General features: G+C 56.2%; 2 protein-coding genes across 2 annotated transcripts in view; one reads left to right on the forward strand and one right to left on the reverse strand.

The window, feature by feature from the left end:
• The first annotated feature begins 278 nt into the window (after window positions 1-278).
• POMGNT1 (protein O-linked mannose N-acetylglucosaminyltransferase 1 (beta 1,2-)) lies at window positions 279-16,187 on the forward strand. Its single transcript, XM_026854255.1, has 21 exons — window positions 279-945; window positions 3,991-4,099; window positions 4,495-4,610; window positions 4,917-4,982; window positions 5,377-5,490; window positions 6,162-6,279; window positions 6,577-6,675; window positions 7,180-7,307; window positions 7,871-7,941; window positions 8,247-8,322; window positions 9,798-9,881; window positions 10,014-10,055; window positions 10,270-10,328; window positions 10,859-10,931; window positions 11,232-11,360; window positions 11,693-11,818; window positions 11,972-12,036; window positions 12,412-12,456; window positions 12,631-12,766; window positions 13,278-13,387; window positions 13,675-16,187. The coding sequence occupies exons 1-21, from the start codon at window positions 835-837 to the stop codon at window positions 13,775-13,777; spliced, it is 1,980 nt and encodes a 659-aa protein (XP_026710056.1). The 5' UTR covers window positions 279-834; the 3' UTR covers window positions 13,778-16,187.
• Window positions 16,188-21,951: 5,764 nt separating this feature from the next.
• TSPAN1 (tetraspanin 1) overlaps window positions 21,952-26,523 on the reverse strand; it is a 5,217-nt gene continuing 645 nt past the window's right edge. Inside the window, exons 2-7 of the mRNA XM_026853892.1 lie at window positions 25,394-25,600; window positions 24,893-24,967; window positions 24,078-24,176; window positions 23,559-23,696; window positions 22,988-23,071; window positions 21,952-22,719 (exon numbers count right to left, since the gene is read on the reverse strand). Coding sequence (XP_026709693.1) covers window positions 22,666-22,719; window positions 22,988-23,071; window positions 23,559-23,696; window positions 24,078-24,176; window positions 24,893-24,967; window positions 25,394-25,600 — 657 coding nt within the window. The 3' untranslated portion in view covers window positions 21,952-22,665. The remainder of the gene's footprint in view (window positions 22,720-22,987; window positions 23,072-23,558; window positions 23,697-24,077; window positions 24,177-24,892; window positions 24,968-25,393; window positions 25,601-26,523) is intronic.

A 26,523-nucleotide genomic window follows, 5' to 3' on the forward strand; every position in this document is an offset into this window, starting at 1 on the left:
CCCCGCAGCCCAGCCCGCCCCCTCCCCCAGCCCCCGAGTGCCGGGATCCCTCAGCGACACCCGCCCTCCGCCATCGCCGGGGTCCCGTTGTCCCCCTGAGGGCTCTGGATTCCCCAGTCCTCCTCTCTCCCCCTGGGTGGTTGCCGTGGGCGTCCCACCCCGTGACTGGTGCTTCCCCCCCCCTGCCTGGCCCCGCAGGTGGTGAGGCTGTGCTCCAGCCAGGCCCCTGGCCCTGCCAGGCCCAGCAGGGGTGGGGGCATCCCCGGCAGAACTGTGGCCCAGCTCTAGTCCCCATGTCTAGGCCGGCAGCATCCCCACTGGTGGGGATGGTGCTGCTTCGCAGCCCCACTGCTGTAAGGGGCCCCGCGGGCAGCTATGGCTGGTGATGGCACCTCCATAATGCCTGCCAGTACGGGGCCTATCGCCAGCTTGTGCCTCTTGACCGCTTTTGTTTCCAGAGGTGGGAGTGGGCCCGCTGCACTGCAGTAGCCTCGCTAAGGGGCTGACTTGTGGCTAGTTCATGGCCTGTGGGTTCAAGGGCTTCCCAACACCCTGCTTAGAATCCTCCAGCAAAGCCTGTCCCCCTGGCTCGCTCTCTGTGGGCTGGGGGTGCTGGCAGGCGGAGAGGCTCCATGGGGCTTTTGGTTTTGGTGCCATTCATGGGCACTGCTTGTGCCAGGCCCTGTCTTTGCAGGGGAGATGGTTTGAAGGCACTCACCTCCCTCACCCAGCACCATCCCATCCTGGCAGGGAGCCCCGATGGACACGAGAGTGGAGCAGCACACATCCTGACCCCCACCCCACACGGCTGCCCCTGTGCCAGCCCCAGTGACTATGGACGAGTGGAAACCCAACCCTGCCATCAAGCCCCACAAGAAGCGGAGCTGGTACCTTGCCTGGAAATACAAGCTGATGAACCAGCGTGCGCTGCGGAAGCTGTGCCAGGTGAGTCACCGGCAGGCCTGCGGTGGATTAGGAACGATAATCTACAGGATTTACGAGTTTATGGAGCAGCTGCATGGATGGAAGTGGGTCTGCTGGCAGTCTGGGTGACTAACATGCAGGAGGAAGCATAATGTGTCCCCCAGAAAGCTACCTCTTGTGGCTTTGTGCTCATGCATGGAAAACTGCTGTGTCTAGCAGCTCATTTCAGCTGCAAATGGACCTGTTGGGTGACTGTGGCAGGAGATACAATTATCCAGGTATCCTTGAGAGGCTTGCAGCTAGAAACCTGACTCATTCCTCTCCTCCTGGTTCTGGACCCATGTCCAGTGTGACAGGGCTCAGCCTGCGGTGGGAAGCCATCCTTGCCCTGTTTGGTTTGCAAACCAAGCCTGGTATAAGGCACAACAGGTGGACAGAGAAAATAGGGCTGGGTAATGGGATCTTGTGCTCCAGAGGCAGCTGGCATCTGGGAAAGCTGCAGACCTGGTTGCTGAGCTGTAAAACAGCTAATGCTCAGCAGAGCCAGTGTCCCGGGTGGTGTCTGGGGGTGTAAAGACTGGAAGGGTTCAGCCCCATGGCAGTGAGCTGCAGAAAAGGGGCTGTTCCTGAGATGAGCAGAGCTCGTGAAATCTGGCAGCTGGTTGCTGTGGGAGGGAGCAGGGGAGGGTTTTGCATGTAAGGGCTCCCTGGGGAAGGAGTCTGCTTGGTCCTGCATCCCCTGGGGTGCTCAGGGCTTGGGGACAGGCGTCCTCATTCAGGCAGGTGTTGCTCATAGTCCTGGGGGCAATGGGCTAGAGCCTGCCTGCTGTCATTTATGTCCTTCATGGCACTGTTGTGGCTTAAAACACAGATGAAAATTGAATATCTAAACCAGAGCTGCAGGTGTGGGGTAGCCAGGTCTAGAGCAGCTGGGCCTCTTATCAGTGGCTCTGACTGAGCCAGCCTTGCTAGACCCAGCTGCTGGTCTCGCTTAGTGCTGCTTTGTTCATTCTGGTCACCAGGGCTGCTCCCCCGCATCTCCAGTACTGACCAGGGTGGAAGGTCTGGGCAGGTTGGTAAGGTAGCCAGCTTCTTGTCACAAGCCCAAGGCTCTGTTCATGCCTAATTAAAAGCTTTCTGTGCACAGATCCTGAAAGGTGCTCACTCCTGAGTCAACAGCAAATCAACAAGCCAAAATGCCATAGTGACATTTATATCGTCACGTTGTCTTATTGCTGGTTTTCCGTCTTCCTCTTCCTCAGTTACTTCTTGAACCCGTTTGGCTGCTTGGCTGAGATAGCAACAACACGTAGCTTGAGGCAGTAGCTGGCCATCTAGGACAGGGATCCTTTTAGTGCCTGTCACCAATGGCAGGCCTGTGTGTGATCTCAGCCCCATACCAGACCTCAGAGAATCAAGGGTCCTGGAGCTGAAAAAGGCACACATTTTTAGGAAGAAAGCTGCTCTGGGGTTGAGGGACAAGGGAGGAATCTCAAAATCACCCAAGACCTGTCTCAACATCCCCTTGCGGGGGCAACCAGGCTATGAGCAGCCTCCACCAACCTCTCCCCTCCTCTCCCTTGGTTGCTGTGACATCTCCACGCTGAGTCTTGAGATGCTCTGGAGAGGTTAATAGGACTCTGAACTTGCATGGCTGAAACTGGAAACCATCTGGTACGTCCAAAGTGTGGCTGGACCAAGGGGCCGGAGCTTTTGGGTCATGGGACTAATCTGTCATAGCACTCAGATTTGGGCCTCGGTGGAGGCTCTGCTGTGAGCTGGATGGGCCCTCCTGGCATGGAGACTGGTGGTGGAGCCCTGCAGCAGTGTTAGTTTTGGGGGTAACAGGTGCTCAGGGCTTTGTGTCTTGAATCCAATGGCAAAGCCTTCCCTCACTCTGTGACTATCCAGGGCAGCTTTTGGGCTCCCTGCTAGAGTCAGCCCTGGGACAGGGCTGTAGCTACTGGGCAGGGACTTTGTCCCTGTGCAGAGCCCCACGGCTGCCACATGCTGCTGTCACCTTTCCTCCATGAAGAAGCACCTGGGCCCTGAGTTACAAAGGTCCCTGGGCCAAGTAAAGTCAAATTGCTTCAGCAGAGGTCTTGGCTTTCAATCTTGCATTGCAGCTGAGTCCATCCTCTTGGCCGTGGCCAGACATGCTCTTGCAGCTTACGCCTACAGGTAGATTATGTCCCAACACGGGATGTTTATGGTCCAAGTCTTCCTGTGTGGCTCTGCCTCAGAAAAGGCCCTTTTAGTGTGGAGTAGCTTTTGATTTGCGCTGGGTCCAAATGCCAACAAAAAGACTGAAACTGAGCAAGAGAGAAGCAACATGGATTTCAGTAAATTACAGATGCTTATAGAAGTGTTGTAATCTTTTCTCCTGCCTCTTGGTCTAGGAGCAACAAGGCCATGGGCAACGGTGACGCTCACATTGGGGGTTCCCATGGACCCCTGCATAGCCCCTGGACCTTCCCATAGCCCTCTGTGTCAGCATCCACACAGATTGTTTCAAAGTTTGCTGTAGACAGTAAGGTTGAGGGCTGTTCTCTGTAGCCTGTGTCACAGTGCTGTTTCCTGCAGAAACTTCCTTTTGCCTTGCTTTAGTCATACAGCATCTCCTCTCCATCTGCATACCCTGAACATGTCCTCTGGTTGCACAGGGAGAAACAAGAGCAGTGATACTGCAGGAGAGGCAGAAGTTAAGGTTACTTTGGGAGCTGTAACTGAATTATCAAACTCTTTGCAGAGACCCCCAACCTTGATGCAGTGTTTTAGCAGGAATCTGTTTGCAGATCTGGAAGAGGGGATAAGTTGGAAGTGGGTTAATTCTCACGTATCAAGAAGTCAGTGCTTTCCAGCTGATGAAAGCATTTCACCGTAAAACTCGGTCACCTGTATTTCTTTTTATTTGCCTTTCCCCAGAAGGAAACAGGAGAAATGACAGATGCTTATGATCCCTTGCAAGATCTCCTGGGGTGCCCTGCAGCCTCTGCCAAGGGGGTGGGCTGATCTTGGGGTTGTTGTTACTTATAAGTTGCTAATGCAAAACATCTTGCCTTGCAGACAGGTGCTGTCCTCTTCCTGCTTGTGACTGTGATTGTGAACATCAAGCTGATCTTGGACACCAGGAGAGCTGCTTATGAGGAGGAAGAGGAGTCTGCACAGGACTATGGTAAGAGGCAGCATCTTGCTTTTCTTTGAAAGCCAGGAATCTGGAAGGATAGAAGTAATTTCTTTAAGTCAGGGCAAACTTGTGAGCAACTAGGGATGAAAGACGGGTCTGTGCATGTGGGTTTAACAAAAATTAATAGAAAAGGCTGTTCCCATTCCTGGTCTGTTTACTTAAGGCTTCAGACACTTGGCTTCAGAGGTCTGTGTAGGGATAGCTGGGGCCAGACCTGTTGCCATTTTGGATATCCCTTAGCTGCCATCCCTGTAGATTCTGACCCATGGCTTGTTGGGCTGGGATATCTGGTGGGCATGACCTTCTGGAGGCTGGGCTAGCACCAAGCAGGGACAAGGCAGAGGTGCCTTGGCTGGTTGAGACTGAGCATTTCTCCCCTATAGATGATGAGATGCTGAATGTGGAGGTCCCTAGGCACCCTGTCAGCAACAAGAAGGTCTTGGATGTCGAGGTGTACTCCAGCCGGTCAAAGGTCTATGTGGCTGTGGATGGGACGACGGTAAGTGATGGGTGCTGGCTGTCCCCATGAGCAGAGGGTGGATGGAGCTGAATGGGTGAAGCCTCAAGCAGCGGGTGGTGAAAGCGCTTTGGTGGCTGGCGAGGATGTCAGGAGTGATCCTGTTCCTGCCTACAATGCTTTGAAGGTTGTCCCATGTTGTTTTCTACTCTGGCATCCATCACTGCCATGAGCAAAGCCAAAATGGTACGGGAGAGAGAGACTTTCCTCTTGTTCAGGGGCTCTGCTGTGCTGACTGGGCAGGGAATAAGGTTTTGACAATGGTTCTCGTCACTTCTCTGCTTTCAGGTCCTGGAAGATGAGGCTCGGGAGCAGGGAAGAGGGATCCACGTCATCATCTTAAATCAGGCTACGGTAAAGCATCCCTGTGTGTCTGCATTTGTCTTTCTTACTGAGCAGTGCTTGTCCTTGGTCTTTAACTCTTGGGTGCATGAGGCAAAGAGAAGTCCCGAAGTGCTTGTTTGTCTGTAGTTTCTAGAACATGTCATGGTCACCCAGAGAGTCCCTGCAGTGTTTCTCTTGGGCTTTTCTGGCTGTCCTCAGGGAGCAGGCAGGGGAGGAGCTGTGAGGTTGGATAATGATGGCCCATGGACCTCAGTGAACTTGCCTTGGGACTAACTCCCTGGCATACCAGAAAAGTAACTCATTGCACTGCTCAGGGACAGAGGCTTCCAGGACAGATTTCCATAACTCTTCATGTCCTGGCCATGTAGCATTTAAGATGCACCTGACATTTGAATACCAACAGGGTCATGTGATGGCCAAGAGGGTCTTTGACACCTATTCTCCCCATGAAGATGAAGCCATGGTACTTTTCCTCAACATGGTTGCCCGAGGCCGGATCCTGATCTTCACCATTAAGGTATGTGACCATAGTGTCAAAAGAAAAAATCATCTTGAGTCAGGACACCCTAAAGCTCATCTGGGCAGTTGCCTCCTGAATGTCATTGGGCATTCCCAGGACTAAATGTCACATCCCCGCTGGGCTGTGCCTCCCTGACTGGATCATCTCCCATATCCTCTCACCCCCTCTTGTTACTACAGGTACTGCTGGGTGCCCAGCAAGGCAGGAGAGCAAAAAGCAGATGTGTCAGAGCCTGCAGCAATAAACAAGAGGTTAGGTGGAGAATGGACATGAGGAAATACAAGGATGTGGCGGGACCTTTCTGGGTCCCAGTTCCAGGCTTTACAGGGCACACTGTGGACTGTGCTGGCTTTAGGCTGCTGTGCAAGCAGCACTGTGCTTCTTCAAGGCTTCAGGTTTACCTGTGTGAAGTGTTGCTGGACACATGGCCCTGTTTGAGAACAATTTGGTCTCGAGGAAACAGCAGTCTGTGACTCTTCTGAGGACCTGCTCTGTGGGTCATGATGAAGCCACTGGCAGGTTTCATGGCACAGAGACCTTATGAACCTGCTCTTGAAGGTTTCTGGTTCAAGGGTAGGAGTGGGCCCTGTACCTCTTCGGTGTTGATGGGAGACTCTTTGTCTGCATCAGGAGCCAGACCTCAACTACAGGGTTGTGTTTTCTTCCAGGATGAAGGCTCCTTTCACCTCAAGGACACAGCCAAGAATGTCCTGAAAAGCCTGGGTAGCCAAGTTGCACCATTCCTGAGCTGGAGAGACATGTGGACATTTGTGGGGAAGAAGGGAGGTGAGTCTTGCACAGGCTGGGAGAGGATCCATGGCTTCTTTTTCTGGGAGGAGCTAGGTGAAGACAAACCCAGCCCATCCCCAACATGCTCTATGAGCAGGGAGCAAGCATTGATAGTGGCAGCTCCCTTCCTGGGTGTGAGGGAGGGAATGGAAGCAGAGCATGTCCCTTGAGCAGCTCACCAGAGGCCAGTGGGAAAATGTGCCAATCTGCACCTGAGCTACAGCCCCTGATTATGCCTTGACACAGTGGGGATGGGCCCTTCCACACAGTCCTGACCCTGTGTCCCTGCTCCAGGGGAAGTATACGGGGAGAAGCATGCCAAGTCACCCGCCCTCTCGACATGGGGTGACCCCGTGCTGCTGAAGACAGAAGTTCATCTGACATCTGTGGAAGGTAGGAAGTAAGATCTACTCTGCAGTGCCAGGTATCTCTGCTCTTGGTGTTTTTGAGTCAAAGCCATCTGTCTATTAGCAAGGTCCCAGCATGGATTTAAGGCTGTCTGAGATGGGGATGGTAACTTTTAAAATGGGGCCAGCTTCCCATCTTCCTGCTTCCATGGCAAGTCCAGGCATGATTGTTGAGAAGGCTGAGGGTGGGGAAGTGGGGACATGATCTGGCCATTTGTCACCTCTCCAAACCAGGTCTGATCCAGTCTTTTCTGTCTATTGGCCTTGAACATGGCCCATTGCTGCTCAGAGAGGCTGTAAGGTGGGGATGTCTTCTGAATGGCTCCTGTGGTTACATCTGCATCCAGAAGTGTTGCTTGTTTATAGTAATAAGGACTGCCTCGGTGATTGCTGAGCCTAGGGAGAGCTGTGCATGTGGCAGTGCAGCCTGGAGCACACAAGGTGAGGCCGTGGGGATGAGCGGTCTGTTTTTTCTCCTTGGTCCCTCCAGATGCTGAGTGCCACTGGCCTGACACAGAGCTGAACCGCCGCCGGAAGAGGTTCTGCAGCAAAGTAGAAGGTTACGGCAGTGTCTGTAGCTGCAAAGACCCTACACCCATTGAGTTCAACCCTGATCCTGTGAGTGCAGGGGCAGAGTATTCAGGGAAGGCTCCAGGAGGGAGGGCTGGGCTGGACAAGGTGTGTTTGCAGCTCAGATGCAGAGCCTTGTCCTTAAGTACCAGCTGAGTGGTGAAAACTGCCCCTGGGCAAGCTCTTAACCCCAGCAAAGGTAAGGTGAATACACATGGTCAGGTCATGCTGGGGAAGGGAGTTCCCTTGTCCTATGTCTGCCCTGAGCTGCCAGGTTACCATGGCTCTAGAGACATCAGCATACGCAGCAGAGCCTGGACAGAGCAGCTATCATGGCCTTTGGGCTGCCCTTGGCACACTGCTGAAGGGTTTAGACAAAGGTCTCTGAGTGGATGCAAATTGGGATTTGGGAGCTAGGTCAGAGGTGGGGCGAATGAGGGAAGATGGCAGGGTTTCCAGCTGTGCTGAGTGGAGTCCTGCCTGGTCGGCGTGGTCCTGAGCAAGGGGTAGGACTGTTCAGCTCTGCTGTTTAACAGCTGCTTTCAGTAGCATAGAATCATTTACTCACTGAGGTTGGCATGGCCCCACTCACACACGTTGTTCTCTTCCAGCTCAAAGACAATAAAGTCTTTGATGTGCCTGTAGCTGTTATTGCAGGGAACCGCCCCAACTACCTGTACAGGTAAGCTCTTCCAGGGGACAGGCTTCTCTGCTCTGTGCCACAAGGCCAGGCATGGCCCAGGCCCTCCACTTCATCCTGCTGGCAGGATCTAGCCTCCTGCTGGGGTTGCACGAGAAACATGGGCAGAGCTGCTTGGACAGCAACCAGGGTCCTTGGCCACGGGAAGGGGAAGAGCCCAGGCGTAGTAGGTCCTGTTCCCTAATCATGCACACTTTCCCCCACACCAAGGGATCCATACCCCTCTGCTGAACATCCTGGGCCCACTGGGGCTGTGTTGGGCTCAGACCCCCTCGATCTCTCCCCAGGATGCTGCGCTCCTTGCTGTCGGCCCAGGGTGTCAATCCACAGATGATCACAGTCTTCATCGATGGGTATTACGAGGTGAGAGCACTCCCAGAGGTCCCTGTAGCCAGGTCCTTGGTCCCCCAGTTGAGAGTATGTGGTGCTGGCTCCATCCTTGGTGGGTGGCAGGCCATGAGTCCCTTCACCCTTCCTTCTGCATTGGGTTACACTGCTCCTCACCTGCTTCTACACAAAGTTGGCCAGCTTAGCCAAGCTGTGGGCGTGGATAAAGCTGCCTTGGCCTTTCCCAAAGCCCAGGGTTAACATCCCCGTGTCGGAAGGGGGCTGATGTGCAGGAATGAGGCAGTTATGCTGGGCTCTCCCCATCCCCTTTTCTTGCCTGATGAGTGTCACCAGCCCTTTGAGCAGGGTCTGGGTGTAACACCTCTTGTCCAGCTCCCTCGCATGAAACGGAACAAACCAGTCCTGTCGTGCCTGTCCAGCTCCACTCTCAGTAAGAGGTGGAGACCCAAAACGGGCTGTTTTCACAGGCTCATGAAAGCTGAGGCCAGGTAGAGGAGAGCTGACCCTTTAGAGGGCAAAGACCTTTCCATCAGCTCAACCTTTCAAAGGAGGATCCCACTGCAAGCCCTGGCTCTCTGGCAGTGGGATGTACTCTGGGACAGGCATGTGGGATCTTAGCAGGTCTCAGGAGCTTGCTAGCTCTCATCTCTGCAGCAACCCATGAAGTATTCTTGGTTGCCTTGTGATGGAGGTGGGGAAGGGAACAGTCTGGTTCCCTTACAGGCCTCTCCCACCACTGCCAGGCTGTGGGGCTGGGGGAGCTGGTTTGTTTATGCAGGCTCTCACTGCAGCACATCAGAGTGGTTAAAGATAGCAGCATCCATTGCCATGGCAACTGGAGCAGCATCCCTCAGCTACGAGGGGGCAGTCTGGATGCTTGTGCCGCCATGGTGGATACCAGGAAAAGGGGGAATGGTTGGTGCAATGGGAGCTCCTTCTCTTTTCTGTGGCTAGGAGGTGGGATGGTGATAGTAAGGGGATGGAGAAGGCCTTGGTGGGGCCTTCTTTGGGTGGAGATATGTCAACCCAAATATGTATTACTTCTGATCCCAGTGTAGATGTGCTTGATCAGAGGGGTCCCTTTCCTGGCAACTGCGAGAGATAATGAAGTTGATTGTGGTCTTGACATTAAGCAGCTAGTAGGTGTTCCTGGCTGTGCCTGTTTTCTTCCTGCACTGTAAATGGGGGACTGGGAATTTGGGGCCTCTCAGATATTCTTGTATACAACTTTGGGTCTGCAAACTAGCAGGGCTAACAGAAACTTATGGCAGTACTTAAGGGCTGAAGGTCCAAGAGGGTTTGGTGAGTTCCTTGCTGCATGGTCTACAATACAGCATCATTTTGAGCCTCGCTTGCCTCCAAGAAGACAGCCACATGCAGGGAATCCCACAGGCACGTTGTTGTTGTCACAGGGAGTTGACACTGGCAGAGGGTGGGGAGAATGTATCCAGACCCACACTTTTGATGAGCTTTGTACCTTTCCGTTGCAGGAGCCGATGGATGTCATAGAGCTGTTTGGCCTCTCAGGAATCCAGCACACACCCATCAGCATTAAAAATGCCAGAGTTTCCCAGGTGAGAGACCTTTCCCAAACTCTGCGACAGTTATTTCCTGGGACCTGAGATGGGATTCAAGGGAGGCAGGCTTAGCCCTGCATCTGTGCCAGGTTGATGCTAACACAGGCAATGATCTGTCTTTTCTTGTAGCACTACAAAGCCAGTCTGACTGCAACCTTCAACCTGTTCCCGGTGAGTGAGGCCACTGCCTGCGCCCTGTCTAGCTGCTTGCCCATCAGAGCAAGACAGAACAGGGTTTCCCTGGGAGAGTGGCATCTGTGGACCCCATCTCACAGGAGCTGGAATCAATCTTCTGGGGCAGGGAGCAGCACAGACAGGGGATGCTGCTTGGTGTCTGTTCTGTCCTGTTCCTCTCCATCCTTCTGACATTCTCCTTGCTCTACAGGATGCTAAATTTGCTGTGGTTCTGGAGGAAGACCTTGACATTTCTGTTGACTTCTTCAGGTAAAGCTGTGGGTCCCTGTTTGGGTGGGGCATTTCCTAGAAGCTCTCTGGCTGCTCAGGATCCCTGCCACGCTGTAGCTCACCTGTCTGAGGCTGAGCAGTCCCCAGCAACAGCCATAACTGACCTCTGCCTTCAGAGAGGTTTGAGTTCTGGTGCTCAGTGCAGGGTGACTTCGGGGGCTGGGATCTCTTCCTGGTTTTCTATTTGGGGACGCCGATCCATTCTGTACACACATGGCTGGAACTGCCCCATAGCAAGAGGACAGGGACAGTGTCTTAACAGGGCTCATGTTTCTTCTTAAGGAAGAGAGACTCTAATGGAGCAGGAGACAATGTCTCCATTATGAGATGCAACTTAGCTTGCTTGGATGCTCCTCCCCTGATCTCACACCAGCATCAGCTACCTCAGCAAAAGAGATGAGTTAAACAGTCCCAGCTGTTCAGGGTGGCTCGTCTCCTCAAGGAGAATTTGCCTTAGTTTGTGTGAGGGAAAGGATGTTTGACCAGGGACTGGGCAACTCTTTCCTCAGCTTTCTGAGCCAATCGATACACCTTCTGGAGGAGGATGAGAGCCTGTACTGCATCTCGGCTTGGAATGACCAGGTGAGTCAAGGAAGGATGGCGGAGCACAGATACCTCTGCCCTGTGCTGTTCCCATGTCAGGCTGGAGTCCAAGTTCTGTCTTTAAAGCAGGGTGTCCCTCCCACTATCATCCTAAATGGGTCTGTCTGCCCTGCACTGTTCAGAAGTGCCTCTGCAAATCACTGTCCTGTCCCTGCCATGTGCTTCCTGGTGACTGTCCCCTGCTCCCCAGGCTTGGGAGCCTCAGTGGAGCAAAATCCCTCCTTTTCTGGTGGGGTAGGGGTGCATTCAGGGTGCTGAATGCTCCCCATGACATCGCAGGGCTATGAGCACACGGCTGAGGACCCCTCGCTCCTGTACCGTGTGGAGACCATGCCAGGCCTGGGCTGGGTGCTCCGGAAGAGCCTGTACAAGGACGAGCTGGAGCCAAAGTGGCCAACCCCTGAGAAGGTGAGTACCTGAAAGGGACCGTATCTTCTGCACACCCCCATCTCTGTCCATCAGCCATCCCTGATCATCACCCAGTCCCTGTATGTGCAACTCCTGGAGGAGCTCAGGCTCTCCCTGAGCTTCTACTGGGAAAGATGCCCAAGAAAAATGGATTTGGGACAGACGGTAACTTGAGGACCACATAACCAGCCACAGAGCTGGTTGAAACAGCCCAGGCAGGCTGGGGCCGAAGGGGCTAGAGCTGGTGTGGGCAACCAGAAAGGTCCCTGGATGACAACACTACCAAATCATGTCCCCAAACTTGAGTGTGAATGGCAGTTTCCCCTCCCCAGCTCTGGGACTGGGACATGTGGATGCGGATGCCCGAGCAGCGGAAAGGCCGGGAGTGCATCATCCCTGACATCTCGCGCTCCTACCACTTTGGCATCGTGGGGCTCAACATGAACGGATACTTTCACGTGAGTGAACTCCCTCAGCACCCAAGCCCTGTCCTGGTGCTCAACTCTGACTCAGCGACCTTTCCAGGTAGCAGGTGTACTTGAGGTGAGCTCCAAGTACTGCTGACTCCTGACTGAACCGTTTTCCTTCCCTCCCTTCTCTCTTACTCCCAGGAAGCCTATTTCAAGAAGCACAAGTTCAACACCGTTCCAAATGTCCAGCTTAAAAATGTGGAGAGGTGAGTGCTGGTCAGAATAAGATCTGGATGAAACAGTTGCTTGACCTGACCCATGTCCCCTTCTGCTGAGGACATGATCCTTCCTTCTGGAACAGCCATAACCTTCAGCCCCCACAACCTCGCCTCTGCTGGGGAATCCTTGCAGTGGTTTTTGTGAGGTTGGGGCTCAGCTACCTTGTGTTCCTGGTGGACATGTTGAAGGGTCACGTTTTTGCTGCTGCATGCATGGCAGTCCCTGCTCTCCGTTCGTTGGCTCCAGCCTGCCTTTTAGTGTTACACTGGGGCAGTCTTAAATTTGGATCATCTTGGGATGTTCCCTGCTTATCAAGCTGTCTGACTGTGCCCTGATCTCTCTGTCCTCTCCTCCTTCCACAGCTTAAGGAAGGATGCCTACGAGACTGAAATTCATCGGCTTCTGGGGTAGGTGCCTGCAGAAACGTTTGAGAAACCATGAGGCACACTGGGTGAACCAATTGGGATAGAAAAAAGGGTGGAGGTGGCCCTGGAGGCCCCAGCCACTGCTTGCCTGTCTGAAGAACAGTGGGGAGAGGGAGGAGGTGGGGTCTTCTCTTACCCCTTGTTCCGTTTCCACAGTGAGGCTGAGGTCTTGGACCACAGCAAGAACCCCTGTGAGGACTCCTTCGTGCCGGACACCGAGGGCAGGGTCTATGTCATGTTCATCAGGATGGAGCAGGAAGCAGATTTCACCACCTGGACACAGCTTGCCAAGGTGAGGCCCCTGACATGGCCCATCCTCACCCCTGCGCTGGTCTTGGCCTCACTAGGAAACATCTGGCTGTTGTTCTTGGGTTTGCCCTTGGTATGGACACAGCTCAGCAAATGGATTCTTGCTGTCCTTGGGTGATGTTAAAGCCCTTGGTGTTTATAGAAGGCGCTGGGTCACCCAGGGCAGATGCTTGGCTCAGTGGAGAAGATACGTTTTGTGACCTCCCTGTGTGGGAGCTCAGGGCCTGAGCTTGTCTGTCTGATAGCTTCCATCGCTCACCTGGAGGTGATGATCAAACCCCATGTCCCGAGGCAGGGATGGGAGCGGGTTCCCCCTCTCCTCTCACTGGTGGTGGCTGGAGGGGTGCTGCCCTGTACCACCCCCATCGAGGGTCAGCCCTCTGCTGTGTTTCGGTGAGGGCAGGGGTGGTGGCTCTTTCCTTGCCAGGGGACACCTGGCCCTAGTGTCTGTCCCCAGGTTCTGATGCCTCTTCCTCCCCCCCCCCCATTCCTAGTGCCTCCACATCTGGGACCTGGATGTCCGTGGGAACCACAAGGGGCTGTGGCGGCTCTTCCGCAAGAAGAACCACTTCCTCGTGGTGGGGGTCCCTGCCTCCCCCTACTCGTGAGTATCTGGGGGCACAGCGATCTGGGTAATGCCCCCATCCTCATGACTCTATCCCCTGCCTGGCGCACTGCATCATCCACTTCTGTCCCAGCGCAATCCTCGGGTGTACCACTCCCCTTCTTAATTAGTGTGGTGGGAAGAGGGGACAGGATACATACACAGGGCTGGAGAATGCTCCAGGGGGAAGAAGATTATGCCAGGAAGGCCAGGCAGTGCTGTTGAGAGTAGGGTCCTGAGGGGGACCACCACCCCTCCCTGCTCCCATCCAGCCTCCTCACCTGCAGGTCCAAGAAGCCCTCGTCGGTGACACCAATCTACATGGAGCCCCCCGCCAAGGAGGAGGGGGCGGTGGCAGTGCCAGCGGTTGCTGCAGCAGAGCAGACGTGAGACTGGCAGCTGGGAAGTGAAGGGGACCGGGGAAAGACAGAGACCCCCACGGTGCAGAGTTGACAGCAGGTCTCGGAGGCTGGTGACTGGACACGGACTCCCATTTCAGGCTGCAAAATGAGATCTTGGGCTCCCTCCAGCTCCCTATTGTGCTCTCCTCCTCACAAAGGGACAGGGTCCTTCCCTGTACATATGTCACCTCCCATCCCAGGAACTTCTTTTTTTTTTTTTTAACACAGACTCTTTACTAATACTGCTCCTTTTGCCCCCTGGCTGGGCAAGGCTGGAGGAAGGAGATGCTCAACTGGGGGCTAGAGGAGGCCTTGAGAAACACCTCCCTTTTTGGACTCCATGTGTCCTGAGAAGGCAGCATGTTCATGGTCAAGTGCTGCAGCCTACCAGCTGGGTGCTATTTATTAACTCTTGCCTGGCTGGCTTTGTGCCCAGTGGTGAATGCAGTGGTGAAGAAGGGATCTTCCAGTATCTCTTCTATCTCCTGCACTATGGATGCACCTTGAAGACTGTACGCTGGGTCGGACATCTCCCCGCACACTGGCTTCACTTCTTGGGCTGCAGTGACTGGTGCAGCCCAGCTCACAGGCAAAAGGGAATGCTGAAGGGGAGCTGAACCTGCTGCGGACATGTAGGGGACACCCCGTACCCAGCATGAGGGTGGTTAGGTGCCCCTTTGCTTTCCCTGCAGTTCTGGGAGCTGGAGATGACGATAGATGGAAGTGGAGCAGGCTGTGAGCTGTGGCTCAGACCATCCTCACCCACCTTCTCTGTGGGGAGCAGCCCTGCCCCCCGAGTCATGGGAGAGGGGGTGAAAGTGCCTTGCAGAGTGAGATGGGAGCAGCCAGTGGGCATCCCTCTGGCCATGGGCAGGATGGACCCAGGTCCTCTGGAACAAGAGGTGCTGTGCTCTGGCATGGGCCTTGGCTGTGGTACCGTACCCTGTCTCTCCCTCTTCCCTGGCAAGGTACCCCCAGCTTCTGCTGAAGGCAGAGGGTTTCTTCTGAATCCCCACCCTTACTGTGGTATGTTGCTAGCAGGGAAGCTGTGAAGTGAGCCAGGATGGGCAGCCTGGCTCTCCTGCTGTGGTAGACCCCTTGTGCAGAGGGAGAGTGAAGGGGAGGGGGTCCCTGGCCCCTCTCCTGTGCCTTAGGAAGGACCCCAGGGCCCCCTCCCAACCCAGCTACTCAGTACTAATGTGTCATCCCCCCCTACTAGGGGTAGTCCTGCTCCCCTTGTTCAGTACACCTCCCCCTCTCATCCATGCAGCCAGAGATCCAGGTCCTCCAGCCTTGGGCAGGGATGCTGCACTCTGGCTTGCCCTTGGGAGGAGGATTTGCTGCTCAGCCCTTTCTCTGTGGTCACAGGGACTCTTCCCCTTCATTTTTTCATTGTCTACACTACACTAACTTATTTATTTATTGCTTTTGGAAAGGGGAGGATAGCAGGAAAGCAGCATGGAGAGCTGGCAGCCCCCAAGCTGCACAGGGGACTTGAAGGTTTGTCTCTTGACCCCCTGGCTCCAGCCTCAGTTCCCCTCCTTTCTCCCTTGCCCAGCATAGGAATGAATAGTTGTGAACCCGGGAGATCTGCTCCTCCTTGGCCAGACTGAGCCCTCTGTGACACAGCACAGCTCTAGCGTGACTGCAGGGACTCTGACCCTCATGGTCCCCTGCATGCCTGCCCCATCAGCAGAGATGGGACAGAAGCAAAAGGGGAACAAGAGGGTGCAGGCTGGCACTCTTGAGACTGTGGTACTGGGCTTGGGTTCAGCGTTGCCCACCTCTGCCACCCGCAGCACTGCCCTTCACTGGCACTCAGCTGGAGCAGCCCATGGGCAGGAGGCCTTTGTGCTGGCCCTCGGGGTAAAGCAGGTCCTTTCAGTGTGGTGGGAAAGGGACTTGGCTTCTTCCTGGGGAAAGCAGCTTGCTCCCCATACCCTGCTTTGGAAAAACTTCCATGGCTCTCCACCATGATGCCCTTTCCCTGGCATCTCTGTTCCCAAGGCCGTGTTTCCCTTCTTGAAACTAAATGCATCCCCTTTCCCTTCTTTGGCAGGGCTCAGGCTCAGTTTCCTCCTGGGGCTGGGGAAGATGGTCCTATGGATAGGGAATGGCTAAACACGAGTTCCCCTCTCCTCTGCTGCCCACCCTGCAGCGACCAGGGGGCCGTGGCTCCCTGCTCTCAGCAACAGCAGGACTGGACTTCACCAGTGGGCTTCAAGCTCCCTGTCTCTGCACACCACGATGGGCCTGGTGGGTGCTGTTCTCCGTCCCTCCCCGTTCCTCCAGCAAGGCTCCAGTGTGGTGGCTGTGGTAGGGCTGGGTGCGTGGGCATCCCCAGGGCTTGCCGCTTTATGAATCGAATTATTTTTTCAGAAGTAAACATTGCAAAGCTGTTGAGCCTCATGCATTTCATAGCTGGCCTTGTACATGGCCCAGGACTGGGGCCCCAGGCTCTGGCCACCTGCCTGGAAAGGACAGACCCCTGTCCTCTGGTGTCTCACTCTGCCCCTGTGCACCTCAGGGCTAGCTGTGGGCTAATGGTGGCCCAGTGCCCTGTGGCTCCAGTGCCAGCAGAGGTCCTCCAAGCTGTGCTGTGCAGTGCCAGAGCAGCTGGTGCAGGTTTGTAAGCTGTTTCCTCAAGCTTTATCACTTTTATCTTCAGTTCAGCAACCGATGGAAACTCTGACTGGCTGCTCAGGGCCTCTCACTTGGTGTAACCAGCACCTCCAGTTGCCATCCCCGGAGAAATACAGACTTGTGGCCCTTGGCTCCTGGCTTGGTGTCCCCTTGGGGGTCAGCAGGGTCAAGTGGCTGCTCATCCTGGGCTGGGGGCAGCAAGCAGCCTGGTGCCAGCCTGAGCCCCACAGTGCTGGGCTGCATTTCAGGTGGATCTGGGTGTCTTTCCTTTGAGGGAAATGAGGTCTTGGAAGAAGGAACCCCTGGCCAAGGTCACAGCAGAAAGACAGGAGACTAGCTGGAGTGGATCAGGCCCCTTCCATTAACCAGCCATGGCTGCAGCTGAGACCTGACACTTCAGGTCATGTCACTGCTCCTGAGCTGTTCAGCCCCTATCTGGTTGTGGCTGGGGGTGGCAAAGCATAAGCAGGGGCTGAAGGAGGGACCTTCAGCAAAACCACTTCTGCAGCTCAGCAGCCTTTGCTCCTCCCTGCAGGGGTGGGTGCAGGCGGGGGTGAAACAAAGCGAAATGAGGAGCAGGCTTGGTCCTGCCCTGAGAAAAAAGAGCTGCAGAGCCTCTGGGTCAGCCCCGTGAGGGTGCCTTTTGCAGGAAGCCCAAGAGACCACCCCAGACTTCAGCCCCCGTTGGGCGGAGGGCTGGGGGTACACCGATTTCTGGGGCAAAGACCACAGGGCCCAAACAAAACTGCAGTGGGCGAGTGTCAGCCACCAGCATGGACCAGCTGCAGCCTGATCCCTGCAGCCAGGCTGGGCTTCCTAGGTGGCTGCCACCCCCTCCTCTGAACGAGGCACAGCTTTCAGGGGGGCACCCCCTTGGCAGAGGCTTTTTGCCCAGCCTCAGGGCCTTTGCTTTGTGGTGCTGGAGCAAGTTCTCACTTCCTGGCAGCATCCCCATCCACCTCCTGCCGAGGCCAAACCCTGTGGTGCTGAGCCCCTGCCAGGGTGCTGTGGGCGAGGGGAGGATCTGGCCACTGGGACTGATACCCATGGGCAGAGCCCTGCAGGGTGATGTGGGCTCAGGTTTGAGAGCCACCACATTGTGCCCACCTCGAGGAGCCAGTATTTGCAAATTGCTACCTTCATAGGAGCAACCCCTCCCAAAATGTAGGGATGATGCTAGGAGTAGGTTAACCCCCTCGAAAGGGAGTGCCTGTGCCAGGCTGATGGGGAGCTTCAGCTTGTCAGCCCTAGGTGATGGTGATGCCAAGGTTCACTGCCTAAGAGGCTCAGTCTCAGGGAGCTTGTTAGAGGAGCCGGGTCACTCCCCCTCCTGCCCTTTCTCAGGGTCCACTCACCTCCTGGCTCAGACCACAGGTGCTGGAGCATCCAGGGGTGTCTGGGAGCTGGCGGGCACCTAGGCACCTGCCCTCCCTGGGAATACCCACTGGCTCCCAGGGCTTGGCCCCACGCAGGAACCAGCTTTGGAACATGTTGCCCAAGTTGCCGGTTCCCAGGTCTTGCACAGCCCCCCGCAGCCCCCCCGCAGCCCGCCCTCCCCGGCTTTGTGCAGCCGTACAAAGGGGAACCTGTCCGGGCTGCTCTGCGTCCCAGGAGCTGGCTGATAATTAAACAAAAGCAAAATAGCCTTGGCATGAAACTTGACCTTTCCAGAGCTTGGAGGGGGGAAGGGGAGTTTTGCATCATTTCTAGTGGTGGTTATTTTTATGTATTATGCTTTTTTTCTGGGGATCTCTGTGCTGGGGGAGCAGGGAATCCCTGTGCTCTGACAACAGGCTGGGATGTGGGAGGCAAAGTCCAGGCTGACCATTCCCATAGCACATCGATCCCTCTGTGCTCTACAGATGGAGGGACACACCCTCCAGCCAGCTTCCTTCGGGATAACAGAGACGGTCCTCTCGGATGGAGGAATCTCAGCGCTGGAGGGATGCCAGTGCCAAGGGTGTGTGTTGGCCTCATCCCCATCCCTGTATGAGAGGGAGGCAATGATGCTGCACCCAAGCCACCTTCATCCCAGCTCAGGGAGCTGATCCCAAATTACCAGCACCTTCTGCTTTATGAAGAACCCTGCAACACCGAGGTGCCTGAACTGCTCCCAGGAAGACACTCTGCTTGGCTTCTCCCCTTGGCCCCCCGCTGTGGGAGGTCCCTCCCCTGGGCACAGCCCGTCCCCATCCCCTGCTGCACCTCCCGGCATGGGGCTGCCACCTCCTGTGCCCACACCCAGCAAAGCCTGGCAAAGAATTAATCTTCAACTGGCTACATGGGATTGTTGCCATGATGGTTATTACGCTGTGTCCTGCCTGGTGCAGCGTTAATGATTAACGGCCCAGGTTCCATGTCAGCTCCTGCGTGCTGCCTTTTGAATTGCCCTTCTGTCGCCTCCTCTGATATCCCGACAAATAACCAGGGCACGGAGCTGCCCGGAAAGCACCCTTGGCGCTGGGTGGGCACCTGGGATGTTTTATCTCTGGAGCAAGGAGGAGGAGGGGAACCAGGGAGGAAGACTGTGCAGAGGAAAGGGTGCATTGCCTCACTTCTTCCCCTAGGTCAGCCTGTGCCCTTCGAGGATGTCCTCTCCTCCCAGATCCGCCTGGCCAGGCTGTTACAGTGGGCGGGGGGAAATCCCCCGGCGGGTGCTCCTTGGGCAGCTGATGCCAGATGAGTTTGCTTTTGCTTCCCATTCGCTCCCTTCATCAGTAGAAGCCCAAAGAGCTGAGATTCTTCTTCCCTCTCATGACAACTCTGTCCCCCACCAAAGCTAATTCCCAGGAGGCAGCTGTTTCCTAAAGCGCTGGGTGCTGCCTGCTCCCTGCCAGCACACACCCCTCTGCCACGCAGGGTTTTGCCTGTTGTGCCCCAGGGCAGGCGATCCGGGTGGTAAAGGCACGCTGCAATTCACCTGGCACTTTGGCCCATGTGCAGAACCCACCACGGCAGGGCAGCGGGTGTGCAGGCACCCCACGGGGCTGCTGGGCGGGTGAAAGGCAGTTCTTCAGACTCCCCATATGGCCAGGAGCTCCAGCCCCTCGTTCTCCCCACCCTGTGCCCACGGGGATGCTGCCAGAAGGGGCCAGATCCATCCCACCCAGCCCAGCCTCCACCACACACCAACAACCCCTTGCTTACTGCTTCCGAGGGTGAGGGTGCAGCTCATCACCTCCCCAAGCCGGGAGAGGAGCAAACCCAACCCAGGAGAAAAACAAAGTCTGCCCCCAGGCCCAGCCCTTGGCTCCTGCTTGGCTCTGCCCATCCCAGAGGGTTTCAGCCTGTGCTGGTGCCGCCTGGCCAGTCTGGTTGGCACCCACACGGGGGTTATTGCTCACGGGGGGGGGGGCACAACCCATGGCCAGGGAGCACTGAAGGTGAGCGGTTGGAGAGAGCAGTGACCCAGGCTCGGACACACGGCTGGGTGCTGCCCACTGCCTGCAGTCCCTGCTAGGGAGACTTTACCCTCGTTTTTCCCCCACTCTGTGTCATGGGTGAAAAAGAGGAACCCCCCCACCCCAGCACACACACCCTGTCATGTCAGCTGCTCGGATATCTCGAGTCCAAGGACACCTTCCCAGGGGCAATAAGGAAGTTTCTGTTTGCTACCACGTGCCCCCAGGGACTTTTTGGATTCAAATGACACAACTATCAGCTTTTGGGGTGCTGCCAGTCTGGGGAATCAAGCAAGTCTAAGGGTTACAAGGTGCAGAGATGCCTGGTGACACCTGCATGGATTGGTGGGGACGGTGGTGTGCTGGGATGCGTCCCAGGGCTGGTGGGAGACCAGCAGGGATGGGGTGGAGTATCCTCTGTGGAGCTCAAAAGTTCCAGCAATGCCTGGGCAGAGGGAAGCGAAGTGCAAGGGCACAGTGGGAGAACAGGGGCAGCTGCACCAGCCGGGTTTACCCACCACTACCCCGCTGATGCCCTTCAGCTGCCAGGGGAGCAGAGAACCAGAAAGGGTGACAGGGAGGAATCGTATCTGGGAGGAGAAACTGGTCCTTCAAGTTTTCCCAGCAGGTGGAGAGGAGGAACTAAGCTGGTGGTTGCACGGTTATTGCCAAAACTCAGCACCACAGAAACTGCCTGTCCTGTCCTGGAGAAACCCCATGGCCTGGAAGAGGTGTGAAGCCAGGAGCCTCCAGCCAGCCAGGCATCACCCCTAAGCCCGCTCGGCCCCACAAGGGTGATGGCAAGAGGGTGTTTGCCAGGAGCTGGCTTTGCAAGGCAGCCCCAAAAAGAGGATGCAGAGGAAGACAAAGCCAGACCAGGTGTGCCCCATGGTGCCCAGCTCTGAGCCAACCGGCTCCTGGGCACCACGACGCCTCTGGGAAGGGCTCTGGGCAGTGCTGGGCTCCAGGCGGCTCTGCGTACTCAGAGTGGGAAAAGCAGAATAAAAGCCCCTGACGTCACCCATGAGGTCACTAGTTTATGGTGAAACCAGGACCTTCACCTGTCCAGCGAAGAGGAGGAAGAGGCAATTTCCTGGCAGCTTTTCCCCCACACCTTGCCGTGGGGCAGGGCCAGAACCCACGTCCCCAGGGCTGACTCACCCAGGGTGGGGAGCAGGTCCCCGCACCCGTCCTGCTGCCACCCAGCTGCTCCCGCTGACGTGCTGGGTGCTGGATGGCGCTGGGGAGATGCCAGACCCCAAGGGCCCACAGCAGTGCCCCAGTGCAGCCCCGTACCCAGTGTGGGAGCTGATAAGGGGCTGCCACAGCAGGCACGGAGCAAGGTGGTGCACGGGGAGGCTGTTTGCCTACTGGCCTCCTGCCCCGCTGCTAATCACCCCGTCCTTCACCACGACTAACACACAGCCCTTGTGCTCTGCCCCACAAAAGGGGAGGTAGGGAGCCTCATATCAAAAATGGGGTGAAGCAGCCCTCGACAACCCACCCCCGAAACCACCCATCTTGGCCTCGCCTTTGAAATGGGAAACTGAGGCACGGCATGGGGATGCTCAAGGTGGGGTGGTGCCAAAGGCAGGGGAGAGAGCGATGCTGGGGAAAGGGAATGTCTGGAAACCTCCAAGTCCACCCATGACCCCCCACTATCCCCATACATAGAGGGACTGTGGTGCACCATACAGGCAGTATGGGACAATGCTGAGGGATGGAGATGGTCGGAGATGGGGCTGGCAGAATCTGGTCCCCCACACCCCCCCAAGAAAGGCCAGTCCTGCCTTTCAAGTCGAGCTGTTTCTCCGTCCATGAACCTCCGTTGCTGAGCGAGCAGCGGCTGTTGCGGAGGGCAGGACAGGTTTGCAAGGCTAATGGTAGCCTCCGCCGCTCCCCAGCTGTTGTGCAAACACCGGGCTGCTTGTTTCCAAGCACCCAAGCAGGTGAGGAACCGCAGCAGAGGGAGGGCACGCAGGCTGCGGGCAGGGCTGTGCTGCCTGCATGGGGCTCAGGGCATGGGGGGGGGTGAAAGGCGAGGCAGCCCCCAGCCCTGCTGCACTCCCCCAGGCAGAGGCTGCTTATTGAAGGCTGAAGAAAATAAATTGTATCCAAGATTAAAAATATATTTGTTTTTTCTTTACAGCATGGAGAGGGGCTCAGCCATGAAATGACAAGGGGTAAGGGGTAGCCTTGGCCACCGCAGGACCAGGAACCAACAAGGCTGTGCTTCATGCCAGGGCAGGGCGGGGACCAGCCAGCACCTCTCCTAGGGGCCAACACGGTGATAGGGTTAAGGCTCTCAGAAAATAGATGTAGAGGTAGATACATCCCCATGTGAGGGTGTAGTTACCACCTACACCACCTTGGCTGAGCACCTGCCCCAGTTCAGCAGAGGAAAGCAGGGGGGCACTGGCCAGCCCCCACCTGGGGACACAGTGGGGACAGCGTGGGAGAGGTACAGTACATGGCTGCAAGGGTTTAATCAAGACATCGCTGTGCCACTGCCAGATCAGCAGCCCTGACCAGCCCCTGTGCTGCTTTATCTCCTGCTGGCATTGGCTAAACAGATGAAGCAGCTTTCCCCCTACACACCCCCCTTCCAAACACCCCCTAAATCTCTATGTACAGACTCAGTGTGCCATATCAGTACAAAAATATACACATAAACTCTACAGATCCCAGATCAGTAGATCGAAACATAGCTATAAATCACAGTGCACAGGACAGCATCAGGCTGAGGGAGCGATGGAGTCCCCCCAGGAGCATGGCACGCCACCGGCGCACCCCTGCATGGTGGGGGGGCAGATCATCCTCCTGCATCGTGGGGTCATTTCTGATCCAGCTGGCAGTACAGGTACATGGAAACCGTCATGGCCGCGATCTGTGGGCAGCAAGAGGCAAGTCAGCCCCCTATGTGTCCTATCCCAATGTGGGTTTGGGCCACAGCCCGTAGCATCCACACCCCGCACACAAGAAGAAAGAGACAGGTGTGCCCAGGGAAGAAGATGCAGTAGTCACCCTGGGGCAGATGGTGGTCCATAGGGCTGCACCACCTCCTTGCAGCCCCTTGGCCACTCAGGCCACTCCCAGCCCCACAGCTCACCTCCAGGTACAAGGAGGATGCAGCACAGCAGTGCTCAGGCACTCACCTCCAAGGCAGCGATGCCAGCTGCCACGCCACCCACCACTCCTGCGTTAGTCTTGATTTCATCCAAGATCTGATCAAAACAACCCTGCAGGAGGCAACCGCACAGGTGAGGATGAGCAAAGGGTAGTGATCCCCTGAGCACTGGGGCACAACATCCCCGAGAAGAAAGGTACAGTTCTCCAGCCTAGAGCTGCACGGCCATGGAGAAGGTCTGAGGGCTTCAGAGGGCAACTCATCTCAGGCACTTCTCAGGCCAAAGCACAGTATTTGAGGGGAGGAGGGGAATAGGCAGGGAAGGCTCTCAAAAAGGCAGCATAGTGCCTGGGTTTGTGCTCAGCTCCAGGCATGCTCCCTGCTTCAGAGCTCCCTTTAGGACCAGAGCAACGGCAGCAGCTTTGCTTGTCTCCACCAGGGACAAACCAAGGCCACCACAGCATCTCCCAGGACAAAGCCCATGGGACCACCATGTCCAGAGCTGGGGATGGAGCTACAGGACAGGTCTCCCTCCCCATGCCAGGGCACACCCCAAACCAGGCTCTGCCAGAAGGGAAGAGCCGCTGATGCGTCCATACCGGGACATCACTTTCTGTGGCGATCGTGACGTTGCAGGGCTCCATGTTCTTACAGCACGGGGCTGGGTAGGTTCGATGCTCCTCAAGCCAGTAGGAATCGGTGAAGTCTGTGTAGTTATTCAGGCCACAGCAACGGACCTAAGAGGGAGTGAGAGAAGGGATGGGGAAATCATCCCACAGGTATCCCTCCTGGGTCAGACATGGTCTGGACCCCACTGCCCCATGGAGGGGATGCTGCAGCTAAACCAAGCTCTAGGGGAAATGCTCAATGGCTTTCTTGAGACCAAGATTTTGCCCCACACTCCAGCATGTACAGCTCTCCCCTCAGCCATGGGACCACTAAATCCCAGGTTGGTAGGTCCCAGGCACCTGGGAAGCTGACAGGTTGGCAGCAGCTCAGCACATCCAGGATTGCAATGGTGTCCTCATTCCCATCCCACTGGCCTACCCGGGTGTGCACCACCAAGTCTGTACTGGGAGCATCCTGACACAGGTGGGGGGGCCCAGGGCTCAGCACACCTCCGTCATGGTGACATTCCAGATGTGTGTGAGACTCTTATCCTTTCCATACTTCTCCTTCAGGAGAGGGGTCACCACGGCCGTCAGCAGCGTCTCTGCCTGGAAGAAGAAGCAGAGAAACACCATCAGAGAAGGTCCTGGGGAGCACCACAGAGCCAAGAGCCCCCCCACTTGTCTCAATCTATAAGGGAGGAGACCAACCAGACCTAGCACCGTCAGGAGCACATCACACCATGTCCCTTTGGCCCAAGGACAGCTTGGCCCCTTCCCCAGTAACCAGTGCTTTATGGCACCAAAGCCACTTATGACCAGTGAGTCATCTGATAAGTGACATAACTGAGGGAGCCAGGAATGACGTTTGCCCTGCGGTTGACTTCTCCCGTGCCTAATGAGGCAGTCACCTTTCTCCCCAGTGGTTTCTCAGGTGCCTAATAAGGGGTTGAGTTTGCTCAGCATGAAGCCTTAGGAACTTCCTCTCCTATGTGGCTTCTACCATCAGAGGTGGAGAGGTGTCAAGCCTAGGCTGGTACTGGACTAAGGGGTTTGAAAGAAAGAAGTGGGCAAAACTTGTACCATAAGCCTCATTTCTTTAGGGCTTTGGGAATCTCTGGCCCCACCATGCTCACCCTGGCCAGGCCACCCCAGCCTGCCCATGTAGCTGGTGCTGACAGGGACCAGCATCCCTTCCTCCTGTAGCAGTGCCCACCTCTCAGCTTCCCCATCCACAGGCAGCGCTGCCAGCCCATGTCTCCTGTTTTCCCAATGGGTAGAGCAGGTCCCACACTAGCCCAACCCAAGACAGATATCCCACTCACAAGTCCTGTGTAGACCAGAGCCACCACAGCAGCAGCAATTTCGGCAATGAAGATGATCAGCACCACCGAGAAGAACTAGGATACAACAAGGGGAGGGAGGTCAGAGCAACAGGCAGAGTCTACCAGGCCCCCAGGAATCCATCTGCTTCCCAAGGACCAGCAGGATCCTCCCTTAAGGTTCCAGCCCTGTCTCATTGCCTTCAGCTCTGGTCTAAGGGAGAAACAGCCCAACCTTGGGGTCCTCCAGCCCTCCGTCTGCATGGGGCTGACCTCTCCAGACATGCCCCAAGAGAGACCTCTGCTCAGCACCAGCTTCTGCTTCCTTTCACCCTTGCTCAAGGCAGACTCTGGGTCAAGCACTGCCTTTCCAAGGTTCACCCAGCCTTCTACCACATGGAAACATCCAAGGAGCACATCTCCACAGAGAAATCTGTCCTTCAGATCTCCCCCACCACAGACCCAGCTCAAATGAGGCTTGATAAGGAGATGTCAGGTCCATACCATCATCAGGAGACACTTGCTCTCCTTCTGGGCGCCACAGCACCCGAGAAAGCCGATCGCCAGCAGGATGGAACCAATGACGATGAGGAAGTAGCTCACATTCACAACCTGCAGGACGCTAGAGGAGAGCGCCCCAAATATATCCAGGAATGACTTTCCATCTACTGTGACCCAGATGCCAACTCCCAGGAGGGTTCCACCACCGAGCTGGGAGGAGAAAGACAATGTCAGCTCCCAGGCAGAGATCTGGGATTTCGGAAAGGCCGTAACACAGGTATTTCTTCCCTCTGCAAGTTTTTGCTGTACCAAAGCAAGACTTTGTGGCCACTGAGGGCAGCTCACACTACCCTGAAACACACCCCACCAGCAGCACATCCCCAGCTGTGGTGTCACAGCTGCCCCCTTCCCCAGCCCAAGGGGTTTCGGTGCCAACAGCAGGGCAGTCAAGCCAGCAGTGCCACCAGCCACTCCCTGACCCCAGACGGACCTACACGGCCAGCTCAGACACTGGCCACCATCACACTGCCACAAGTTCCTCTGTCTGAGGAAGCTGCCCACTCACCCAGGGAAGCAGCTGAGCAGCCCCCAGCCCCAGATGCTCACACACTGTTGCAAGGGCAGCTCAGGGCTGCCTCCAGCCTGCCCCAGCCCTGCCCTCCACCCCCTCAACCTTCCCCACCAGCCCCAAGTCCTGGCAAGAGTTTTAAGGAGAGTTTCACCAGGGTGAGCCTGGGGGCTCTGCAACCCCCCTTCCCAAGGGAACGTCCCACCGCACCCCCTTCCAGGTGGCTCCACTGCTCCTGTAGAGCCAGGGTAGCTCTCAGGAGCCCTACTGCCCTTTGCCCTGGGTGGGAGCAGAGGGTGTGTGTGCTCTGGAGACCCCCAACATCCAAGACCCTTGACACCCAAGAGCCCCGACACCTCAGGTCATCATCACGCACATGGGCTGCTCCCCTACAGAGACGGAGCCCCCCAGGCAGGGACCCAGCAAACCCCACTGCTCTGGGGCACCCACCACCCTCCACCAGATCTTCAGCACAGGGAGGAACATGGGTGGCTGATGCAATAGTCACTGTCCCCAGAGCCCCGTCCCGGGGGCTTTGGCCAGAGCTGGAGAGCGAGAGACACTC

Source organism: Athene cunicularia (genome assembly GCF_003259725.1).
Source record: "Athene cunicularia isolate RWA chromosome 8 unlocalized genomic scaffold, athCun1 chr8_part1, whole genome shotgun sequence".
Classification (NCBI taxonomy): Eukaryota; Metazoa; Chordata; class Aves; order Strigiformes; family Strigidae; genus Athene; species Athene cunicularia.

Excerpts from the sequence above, each read along its gene's own strand:
- POMGNT1 (XM_026854255.1), top strand. The coding sequence starts at position 835 with ATGGACGAGTGGAAACCCAACCCTGCCATCAAGCCCCACAAGAAGCGG. Across the intron at positions 6,676-7,179 it reads TCATCTGACATCTGTGGAAG|ATGCTGAGTGCCACTGGCCT; the intron begins GTAGGAAGTAAG and ends TGGTCCCTCCAG. Across the intron at positions 11,361-11,692 it reads AGTGGCCAACCCCTGAGAAG|CTCTGGGACTGGGACATGTG; the intron begins GTGAGTACCTGA and ends TCCCCTCCCCAG.